This window comes from Bactrocera neohumeralis, unplaced genomic scaffold (genome assembly GCF_024586455.1).
Source record: "Bactrocera neohumeralis isolate Rockhampton unplaced genomic scaffold, APGP_CSIRO_Bneo_wtdbg2-racon-allhic-juicebox.fasta_v2 cluster10, whole genome shotgun sequence".
Lineage (NCBI taxonomy): Eukaryota > Metazoa > Arthropoda > Insecta > Diptera > Tephritidae > Bactrocera > Bactrocera neohumeralis.
Window position 1 is genome coordinate 10,254,880 of NW_026089623.1, and position 12,089 is coordinate 10,266,968.

The window sequence follows — 12,089 nt, forward strand, 5'->3', positions numbered from 1 at the left end:
TATATGTAAGTTGAATTTACCAGATTTTATCTATTTTTCCTAATACCAAATACTATTAACATATCTCTTACTAAAAACCAATCATATAGAGTAAAGTCAGCCGGATGTTCGAAAATCCTGATATTAGTTATATTGGGGTTAGGCCAAGTTTTCGCTCAAATTTACCAATTTAGGCACAAAGACACACTGTTATGAGTAAAACACGCTCTTTTATTTTCATTGGCCGATATATGCGCTACAAGTCACCAGGAAGGAAAATCTTTATATTGAGTATATGGGGGCTAAGGTAAGTATTGGTCAGATTCAACCCATTTTTGACATTCAGGTATTCCATTATAAGAGAAGGATTATCCCTAAATTTCATTCATTTTCAATCAAAAGTCAGATATAGGTACCCGAGTCTAAATATTCGGTAAGGGGGCCTTGAACAGTTTTGATTGGATTTCAATAATTTTTGGTCATAAAGTGGCACACACTAAAGACATTATTCGTGCAAAGTTTTATCCGTTATATTAATTGCTTCTTGATTTGTGTACTGGAACGAATCAAGTGGAATTTAAAATTGTGCTATATGGGAAGTCCCTGGCTTTGATTTCTGCAAGTTGTAATAGTATAAAATATTCGGTTGCACCCGAACTTTCCCCTTTTTTACTTATTTTCCGCCAAGTTTAGAAATATATCTCATTCTGCTGTTCTTTATCTCCTTCTTTACCATAGGAATATCAAGATCTTTATATGTAAATGTTTTCATTACGCATGTACCGTGGTGCACCCGTAATTGTTCTAAGCATTTTAGATTGGAACTTTTGAATTATATCAATGTTGGTTTCACAGGTCGTACCTCACGGTTGAATGCCATACATCCAAATCGGTTTTATGATACAGGACTTTGTTGTCTAGGCTAAGTTAGAATTTTTGTTTAAAAGCCAGTTAAAATTTGCTGCTCTTAACTTCATGCAAGTTATTTTACTAGCTATATGGTTTTGTCACGTGAGCCTTCGATCCAGGTGAATCCCAAGATAAGTTACTTCATTCGCTTGGAGTACTAGGAAATTGTTTATTTTAACTGTCCGACACGTTTCTAGTCTTAGCGAGAATGTAACATGCGTGCATTTTTGCTCATTAATATTTATACGCCAGTTGTTGAAATGTTAAGTACTGCTCTAATACTCTTGATGCTCTGATGGAACATTTGTTACGGCTGTGTTATCCGCGAAAGAGGATATCAATACGTTAGTAGCTGTTAGAATGTCTGATGTATATTTATGTACGAAGTTGTGCCTAGCACGCTACCTTGAAGTACACCAGACCTTATTGCTCGTTCTTCTGATTTGTCTGTTACTTTAACTGTAAATTTCCTGTTTCTTAAATGTGACTCCAAAGATTTATGTAATTCGTAAGATAAAACGTTTTTGATTTTCCATTTAAATTCCGACAGACAATTTCGTTTTTAAGTCTTTATATTATATACAAGGCAACATCTAAAGTTTGCAGTATGATTTCCCCCACAATTACTACATTTTTATTTAAATCTCTATTTAAGAGTACATTTTGATTTGCTGCGTAGGGTGCAATATGCTTTCGTGTGTCCATATTCTTGGCAGTTTGTACATTGTACTGGACCATGCCCTTATGTGGTTCCCCATGTGATTCTGCGATGGAATGTTAAAAATATTTACTACTGATTTAATACTAAAACCACCTTCTTTCAGTGTTGCCCTAACATCGTTAGAGCCTACCTCTTATGATAACAACTAGGCCTTTTGAGCTCTTCAGATGGTAAGAGTAGTAATTCTTGTTAATGTTTGACAACATCCATGAAACTTTTTTCGGTGTATGTTTGAATTTTTGTTTCATCTATGTTACCTTTTTCCAAGTGCACAATGTGAAAATTGTTTGTGCCTATTAAAGTGTTTATTTTGGAAACAAGCGCATTGGAGCTACGCTCACGCAAATAGATTGGAGGGGGTTGGCATTCACGACTCTGGTAGTACCCTTTGCATCATCGTTAGGATCCGTGCTCAGCAAAGAAAATCTGTTTCCATTAAGAATTTCTGGCTTTTTACCATTTAGCGTGCCTGGTTGAAATTTTTTGGTATTGACGACTGATTTAATTCGATCAATACCATTCTGAACAGATGGCCTTTTTTTTTCTTGGTACACCTCACTTTGCTTTTTGTTTTCCTTGGCTGTTCGGGTGCTTGGTACCTGCAAAGTTCTTGCTGTCGGCGCATTTGTTGCTGCCCGATTGTTGTATACTACAGCTTCTGCTGACTACGCCTCCTTAATTTCCATTTCAGCTGATCGCCGTTAAATTTTTTTTGCAAGGCGTTGTTGCTGAAGTAGGCTTTTAAGGAATGGATGTTTATATCTATTTATTTCGTGCACTATTTGTTTTCAACCAGCAATTATAACAGTATTCACCCCTAAACTATTATAACGTAAAAAAAAAAAAATAACACAAAGTAATTTGTGACCACTGATTTTTATTTGATTATTTGTTTTGATTTTATTATTATTGATTGGTTACTTTTTGTACAATCTGATTAAACGGAGCGAATTAAAAAACACGTCCGTACACCTTGAACGTTACCTTTTTCACAACAAACAAGAATTTCGTTATATGTAGATAGTGCAAAGTTTCTGCCACCACTTATAAACTGTGGCATATATGTATGTATCTACTTGTAATATTGTTGTAAGTGAAATCAATATGTACTGATTTAGTTTCATTTCATTTTATAGCCATTTAGCTGTCTATTCCAATATTTTGTTTAAATCTTGCAATTGATGCAGTCTGTGTTTGCTGACAGACAAATTGCAGTTTTGCTGTAATACTATTGTCATCGTGTGGCAGAACGCACGTAAAGGTTAGGTAAATGATGTTTCCTAACACACTACCTTGAGAAACACCAAACTTCCTTTGAATCAGAATGCATATCTTCTTGATTAATTCGAAAAAAACGGTTCCAAAATTATGATTTTTGGTAAAACCCATAAACTTTAACAGAATTACATACTTCAAAATTTATTCATTTTCTAGTTTTGTCACATTAGTAAAAAGCTGATTCGAATATCGATTTTGCGTATGTTCAAAGAGAATGCCATCCCAATCAGACCATTGAAAGCAAGAATTGGTTTGCAATTCTCACAACTAAGCAAATCTGTCTTGGATTCCACCACAACCCTGAATATCTCCATTTTCATTTAATTACTTTTACATACTGTCACTAACTTACTGTGATAATATGGCGGCCGGAAAGTATGCTCTTGTACAGCCCATCTTGGTGGAAATATTACAAAGTCCGCAATAGCAGTGCCTGGACGAAAGCTTGGGCAAGTGAGAACCGTAAAGATGCTAGGGTCGCAATGGTCGAAGCTGGCAGAATTTATGACCATAAATTTTGACAAATCATATTTGAAAGGGACATAATTTCCATGCCAAGCTACAACATCAAATGGTGAATGAGATTGTTTGGCAGAAAAAAGCTTTCCTTGGTATTTGCAGATAATCTGGAAATCTAAACGAAAATTGTAGTTGAATACATGAGTTAAAAGAATTGGCATGCATTTGTTTAGTACTAAAATTTATTAATACCTCTCTACTTCTAAAAACATGTCAGAAATCGTATTTAAACTGTTTAAACTTTTCTACGACGGCGTTATAACTTTTATTTTATCCATTTAAAACACGCTAGCATTAAGTAATTTCCACAGCAAAGCGAATTCGTAATTTTTATATTATGATACAAAGTATAAAATATCTGTTCACAGTTGCACCTATCACCAAAAATTATCGAGATAAGTAGATATACGGTTATGATCAGGATGACGAGAAAAGTTCAAATACGGGAGACTGTCTGTCTGTCCGTCTGCCCGTTACGAGTTCGTAAATGGGCATTGTCGGATTACTGCCACGCCCACAAAACGCCATTGAAAGAAACCTAAAGTGCCATAACCAAGCACTAAAACAAGATATAAAACTGTAATTTGGCACAGAGGATTGCAGTAGCAAGAGCCACCTGTGGGCCTCTAATAGGTTTAATGTACATATCTTCTAGACCACTCCAGCTACAACAGCCAAATTCGCTTAGGACAATTCTCATAAGAAATATTACCTACACTCCCTCCCTTTCCTTATAACGGTACTGTTAAAAACTACTTAAAGCGCGATAAATCAATAACTAAAACGGTAGAGATATTAAATTTAACCCCCGAAATGGTATTAGAGGGCTCTAAAGGAGCCGGAATGAGAATTGGACAGTGGGCGTTGTACCGCCTACTTTTAGGTAAAATCACATATCTTTTCCTCTCTCGAAGTCTCTCCTACTCGAAATTTTTTTTGGATCATGGCGAATCGGGTTAGGGAAGTTCAACTTTATATGTAATTGCTTGTATTCCGATACTCTAGTTCACGGTTGCAAAAATATAAAATGTTCGGTTGTACCCGAATGCAGTAGTTAATCGGGGTAATGAAACGTACATATCTTCTTACAATTAGTACATACGTTATCGTTCCCATTTAAAAATCGAAATCTGAATTTTTAAGCCCCCATATAACGAACATGTGAACGTTAGTGTCTGTGACAGTAAATAAAAACTAATAAGGTCGCAATAGAAAAAATTAGAGCTGTTAAATTTATACACGTGTTTTCTAATAACTTTTACAACTTTCTCAATACAAAACATGATTTCCATTCTAGAGCTGCTAAGTTCGGGTTTAACGGAACATTTTATATCCCCGCAAATCGGATCTGGAATTGTTGTATGAAGACATTAAGGTTTCGATTAAGGTCTAAAAATCTTACTAACTTCAGTTCATACCTGTTAAGTTTTGATTACTAATCGTAATTATTAGTAATCTGATTACTTTGTATTTGAGAAATAATTGATTACATTACGATTATCTTGGTCCCAAGTAGATTACGTAATGATTAAGATTACAAGTAATCAAAAAATAATCAGGATTACTCTGGATTAATGAAAAGAATCAAAAATAATCAAAATAAATAATTGATTCTTTTCAGCGATTCTTTTTGATTATTTTTCATTCTTTTCAATCCAAAACCCCACACAACTTTGGTCTTTTTGCTTTTTTTAATTTTTAATAAATTTTTTTATTCAATTTTGTACAACAAATAAAGATATTCAAGAGTCTTGAATCAAGACATAATAACTAAATGTAACACCAAAAAAATAACAAAATTCATTTACAACAAAATAACAAGAAAAATATACATTAACTCCATTTAGAATTTGCTTTCAATAACACCAATTTCTCAAATGATAAGTCCGACATTGACTGGCGCCTTGGACTGTTCACTATCCCCGCAAAGGAAAATAGCCTCTCTACTGGTGCTGAGGATGTCAGGGGAGTACTAAAGGCAACAAAAGCTTCTTTTAGACAGCAATGTTTTACTCAAGTGTCGTCTGTTCTTGAATTGTCATTTAAGTAACAGAAAAAGTGATGGGTCAAAAAAGCCGGACGATCACTAGCACTTGGCTCAGGAGTAGCATTTGTTCCTTCTTCGTTATCTGTGTCTGTATAAAGATAAATGAATTTAATAAAAATAATCTAAGAATATTCAAGCAATCCTACCGTTGAGGTCAAAATCAAAATGCCTATTATTTGCAAATAATTCATTACTTTTCAATATTTGTGCATTGAAAGCACGATTATCTTTTGCATAGAAATCGCAAATTGTGTTTAAAACCCAGGTACTTATGTCCGCTGCTGTCACCTCCAGTTTTATCCTTTACAACACCTTGACCCAGCTCATTTTAATATCTGGAGTTAGTACAGTTGCCGCTAGTGCTATATTGGCCTCCGGTTTTAAAGTAAAAAATGCGTCAAACCGATCTCTCAAACGCTGCTCCAACTTAGCAACCACAGAGGAAACTTGCTGCATTTCTGGCTTGTTTTGCAGCTTATTTAATCTATTGCTGAGGGTCATCAGAGTCGGAATTAAGCAGCCTGCATAGAATATACACTTACTTAATGTGAAACCGATAAAAAAATACTAATACATTTTACCGTAATTCACGTTATTTTCTCCTTGAAGGTAGTCCAAGGCACGAGCAATAGGCCCCATCAACAACTGGTACATCTCCAAATACTGCAAACCGCTCGGAGAAAACTGTGACAAGCTGAGTCTTTCGCACAAAGGATTCAACTTGTCCTTGGCCCTAAGTAACTTCGTTACTGCGTCGAAGAGTGAATTCCACCGAGTTACAACGGGCCCAAGCAATGTCGATCCCAAGCATTCCACAATAATTTCCGACGACTTCGGCCATTTGCACTTCCTCCACAAGGTGTTGCATTTTTCGAATGTCTGGAAGATATTCTCTTTAGTACATTATAGTTCAACAAAATCGTTAACAATTTTCAGTTACCATCGAATGTTAGATATACAAAGCCTGCTCACTTCTCAAAATCTTCACGTAATCGGCGGAAGCAAGTAAATTCAGCGTGTGGCTGCATCATCGAAGATGCTTTGGCAGCAGCAGCTCGTTTTGGAAAACTGGCAAATCGTTTTCGCTTTCATCTTCATGAGAAGTTTCAGTTTCCGTACACCCGTACTCCTTGAAAGCCTTAACAAAATTGGATCCATTGTCTGTCACCGTCATAATAACATTCTACGGGCTCAGACCAAAGCCGGCATTAATTTCGGCAATGATTTGCGCAATTTTTTCAGCTGAGTGCACGCCGAATATTCTCCTGCAAGCAAGAGCAGCCGACTTGCGTTCCAGGTTCTCTGTGAGCCAATGGCAAGTATACCCCAAAAAGCTCCGGTGGTTCCCAGACCAAATATCCCCGGTTGTACAGAAGTGTTTTACGGAGGCCATTTCCGACTTGATTTTGTGTACCACTTCACCATAATGCTCCTTCAATTTTTTTACAGCTGCTTGCCTGCTCATTATCTTCATGCCACTGGTCTGCAAGAGGTCTATGAAAGACCTTCTTTCTAAAATTGAGACAGGCAGTGCTCCATCAACAATAGCATGCAAAAGCTTTCTATCGAAGGCAGCTTGCGCACAATTGTCAAAAGGGCTGCCCTACTTCAAACTTTTGTATTCCGCATACAATTCGCTATGTTTGACCCGTAAATGCTTCACAAAATTGGAGGTCACGTCACCAGTAGCTCTTATTTTCCGATCACATCCGACACATTTTGCAATTGTCGACATCTTATTCTGATCAGAAATCTGTGAATTCATATGTATATGAATATAATTTTCAAAGTTCAATTCATTAAACACTTACAACAACACCAGACACAACAATTTAAATTTTAAAACAAACCATACTAAAACAACCCTAACTAATTTGAACCACATGCACATAAAAACTAACTTTTACAATATCCGTATAAAATCTCGCGTTGAAAATAGTTTTTCCAGACACCTCAAAATACTGGTTTTTTATAGAGCTTCCAGAATTTTTTTTGAAGACCCTTCTCCTCGTGCGGGGACTTGGCACGTAATTCTTGTCCAAAATTTCATCATCATTTGAGAAGTCGCTTTCTCCAAAAACCAATTGATCAGTTTGTGACATGTTATCTTCAAATGGAGCGTTTTTGCACACAAAACACAATTAATAACAACTGACTGACACGTGAAGTATGAAGTATAGGTTATATGATTGCACTTTATAAGCTCTTGTTTGACTTGTTAACGTAAGCGTACCAACAAGTTAACAACCGTTCTTGAATTCTAACACTACTCCCTTCAGCATTGTTGTTTTTCATACAGGTGTAAATATCAGCTACGCTCATTGAAGCTTATTCTGATGATCAGAACTGGGAAATTTCGCGATGGGGCTGATTAAATTGAATGGCTGAATTGCTATTAGTAATAGCAAAAAATCATCATTTATAATATAATATTTATAATAATATAATATATATACATATATACATTTAAATGCATATATCTCAGAATCTGAGGCTCAGAGTATACAAAAAACAATTTAAAAAATTTTAATAAAAGAATTTCTTAAAATTTAAAGAGAAAAGTTGTTTGGTATTTTGGATTGAAAGTAATCAAAAATAATCAAAAAGAATCGCTGAAAAGAATCAATTATTTATTTTGATTATTTTTGATTATTTTCATTAATTTATAATAATCCTTATTATTTTTTGATTCTTTATAATCGTAATCATTACGTAATCCCAATATTTCAAACGCACAATTAAATAATCATTACGATTCTTTTTAGAAAATAATCTAACCGATTACTAATCGTAATCATAATTTAACAGCTACTAGTAATAACCCCCGATAATCGGGGGACTCCGTTATTTAAAATGAAAAAAGTAAAAAAAAAAATTTTTATAAAAACTCAATTTATTCAAGTACTTCATGGAAAACTACATTCGTAGTGGTTTTATTTTGGTCGTAAGTCTTAACTTTGATATCTTGAGAAGATCGTACTCGACTCAATGCGACATACAGCTGGCCATGCGTAAAACAATCCTCCTTGAGGAAAACACCAACTCTTGCTAGAGTCTGCCCTTGAGATTTGTTTATTGTTATTGCGAATGCTACAATTATTGGAAATTGGCGACGCTTTAAAATAAAAGGAAGTGTTGATTCGCTGGGCTTTAAATTTATACGGGGCTATAAAATTTGATTCCCTTGTGATTCACCGGTTAAAATTTCGACCTCCAAACAATTACAGTGTAGTGCTTTTACTATCAAGCGAGTCCCATTGACCAACCCTTCATATGTATTAAGATTGCGGATTAACATCACAACTGTTCCAACCTTAAGCCTTAACTCATGAGGCGCTACTCCACTGAAATTAAGGGAGTTTAGAAATTCTGTAGGGAATCCGACATGCTCTTGAGGATCTTCAGAAACGACAGTATCCACGCTATAAAATACCCTTTCTTCACCGGGCAACATAGTTACTATTTCGCTATTTATTGTCGTACAGTGATCATTTTTTGGACACAAAATTGCCCGATCGTTCAAATGGTTTTGACTAATAACACCAGACTGAGGCTGAAATACCCAATCCACTAAATTTTCATCTAGAAAAATTATCTCTTCTGGTATATTGATTTTCGACTCTGGAGAGAGCTCTCGACCTTCTCCAACAACACCAAGAAAACTGTTGTATAAGGATTCTTTAGAACGCATATTCGTTGAGAGTTTGAGACACCTAAAAAATTTCCAAAGTGAGCACCGTTTCAAACAATTACCAACTATAGCGGCGCGTGAGCTATTGGGCATCACAGGAAGAACTTGCCTGAAATCACCACCTAATAAAATAACCATTCCACCAAAAGGTATTTCATTTTGGTGAATATCACGTAATAATCGATCTAAGCAAAAGTAGCATGCTAATTCGGCGAGCATTGCGATTTTCTTCTCTGGCCCTCTGTTCCTCTTCGCGTTCAACCTGCGCCATATGCTTCTCCTCATTTGCCAAGGGGTTAATATTTGAAAGCATTTCGTGGACTTCTCTCAGCAAATACCTATCGCAGTTTGAATTATGTTGTGCCCTTATATCAGTTGCTTGATCCGTGTCAAGAATAAACAGCTGGGCGTAGGAGGATTCTGAAGGATGATCTGCATGCAATGGACCTACCCTATGATATATTGATCCATGTATTCTGTATCCTGTAGGCTCCGCAATTTTCGCTTCGAATGATGCAAAAGCAAACGAACTATTTAGCTGCAGAATATTCTCCAAATAGTGTCCCCGCCAAGAGCTCAAATCATTTTCTAACACAGCTTTCAAAAACTCAGGTACACGTAATTCTTGAAGTTTAACTTTTCCGCCATGACAACATGTCGTAAAGCCATTTCTTATTTAGTAACAATTTCAACCAAATATTAAGACAATAAGTATGTAAGGACTATCCCGAAAAAAATTGGCCCTTCGTTTTTCATTAATAGCAAGAAAACCAAAGAATTTTTTCTAAGTCTTGTTTTATTTCTTATTAATGAGTACTATAGAGATTACAAATTATAAATAACATTTAACAAATTTTTATTTTCTGTAAAAATTTCTTACTTTTTTCTTAAGGCCCTTCATTATGTTTTGTACAGTGTTTCCATCGATAGTACCATACGACCTTCGCCACTTATTTCTAAAATCTTGTAAATTTTTTGCAGTACCTTTACTATTCCGGAGATTCGATTTCATTAGAGCCCAATATCTCTCAATAGGTCGAAGCTCTATGCAATTAGGTGGATTCGCTTTTCTTGGAACAATATTGACATTATTGCTTTCATACCACTCCATGGTAGCGGTAGAATAGTGAGAGGTTGCTAAATCAGGCCAGAACATTACAGTACCCTCATGTTCGCGAATAAATGGCAAAAGACGTTTTTGAAGGCACTCGCTAATATAAATTTTTGAATTGATTGTGCCCTGTGTTACCAAAAAATTGCTTCTCAAACCGCAAGTACATATCGCTTGCCAAACCATATACTGCTTGGGAAATTTGGTAATTTTCTTTTCCTTAAATTTTCTCTGTACTTGCCCCTTCTTCATACAGGTATAATATTCATGCCCCGGTAACTGTTTGAAATCTGCCTTAACGTAGGTTTCGTCGTCCATCACGCAACAGCAAATTTTGTTAGGTATCCTTCATACAAATTTCGAGCTCGTTTTTGAGCAACCAATTGCTTTTCATCGGAACGATCTGGCACTGAACTCTATATGTCTTTAGCTTACTATCACTCTTTATCCTTTGTACAGTACTTTTAGAGCAGAGATGGGCAAATGAAATGTATGGATGCATTGGTAACCGCGAGCGTAAAGTGGCTACCATGGGACAAAGAACATTTGTAGTCAGTTGATTAACAAACAATAGCGAAGCAATATCGTGCGCCGCTTGATTGTTTTATGATATTATTTATGCGCGTACCTATGTATATGTGTTTGTTCAAAATGAATGACAAATATTGCTTTATGATTTCCGATGCCTTTGGTAATATGCAATGTCTATTGTGTAATATGTGTGTAAAGGGGACCCGGGCATATAATTTTAGGAGGCACTATAATACCTTCCATAAATACTTTGAGAAATATGAGGGTATTGAGAGAGATAATATGTTTTTTGAAAAAAATACCCTTTTGCAGAAGTATAAGGATTGGGTTTTCCAAGTTGAAAACGATGGTCAAAAAAATTATTCAGGTACGGAAACCACACTAAAAAAAGATATCTCGAGCATAATTAGTTCAAGCATTGCTATGCATGGAAGACCTTTTTCAGACGGTACTTTTATGAAAGAAGTGGTTGTAAAAGTTTTACAAATACTCAGCAGCCCATTAGCAGCTTTTTTTGAAAAAGTTCTTCTATCACGTAGAACTATAACACGAAATGTGGACGGAAAAGGGACGTTTGTTGAAAAAGCTATTAAAAAAAGAATTGATGACTGCCAATTTTTATACTCTCGCAACAATGTTGCTAACGAGAGTATTATAGTTTTGTTCACATAACGGTTGTTTGTAAGTCCTAAAACTAAAAGAGTCAGATATAGGGTTATATATACCAAAGTGATCAGGGCGACGAGTAGAGTCGAAATCCGGATGTCTGTCTGTCCGTCCGTCCGTGCAAGCTGTAACTTGAGTAAAAATTGAGATATCATGATGAAACTTGGTACACGTATTCCTTGGCTCCATAAGAAGGTTAAGTTCGAAGATGGGCAAAATCGGCCCACTGCCACGCCCACAAAATGGCGGAAACCGAAAACCTATAAAGTGTCATAACTAAGCCATAAATAAAGATATTAAAGTGAAATTTGGCACAAAGGATCGCATTAGGGAGGGACATATTTGGAAGTAATTTTTTTGGAAAAGTGGGCGTGGCCCCGCCCCCTACTAAGTTTTTTGTACATATCTCGGAAACTACTATAGCTATGTCAACCAAACTCTACAGAGCCGTTTTTTTCAGGCATTTCCATATACAGTTCAAAAATGGAAGAAATCGGATTATAACCACGCCCACCTCCCATACAAAGGTTATGTTGAAAATCACTAAAAGTGCGTTAACCGACTCATAAAAAACGTCAGAAACACTAAATTTTACGGAAGAAGTGGCAGAAGGAAGCTGCACCCAGGCTTTTTAAAA

At 35.8% G+C, this 12,089-nt stretch overlaps 1 protein-coding gene and 1 long non-coding RNA gene across 7 annotated transcripts in view; both read right to left on the reverse strand.

Moving 5' to 3' along the window:
• LOC126765059 (homogentisate 1,2-dioxygenase) overlaps positions 1 to 12,089 on the reverse strand; it is a 219,227-nt gene that overhangs the window by 34,811 nt on the left and 172,327 nt on the right. For 5 of the 6 annotated variants that reach the window (XM_050482659.1, XM_050482662.1, XM_050482658.1 and 2 more), the window contains exon 6: positions 3,240 to 3,521. The exons of the other annotated variant lie outside the window; for it this stretch is intronic. In XM_050482659.1, the coding sequence (XP_050338616.1) occupies positions 3,240 to 3,521 (282 nt within the window). The remainder of the gene's footprint in view (positions 1 to 3,239; positions 3,522 to 12,089) is intronic. 6 annotated transcript variants of the gene reach the window in all.
• LOC126765135 (uncharacterized) lies at positions 5,196 to 7,005 on the reverse strand. Its single transcript, XR_007668285.1, has 4 exons — positions 6,394 to 7,005; positions 6,035 to 6,332; positions 5,600 to 5,974; positions 5,196 to 5,541 (listed from the first exon to the last, which is right to left on the reverse strand). It is a non-coding gene; the product is annotated as an uncharacterized LOC126765135 (long non-coding RNA).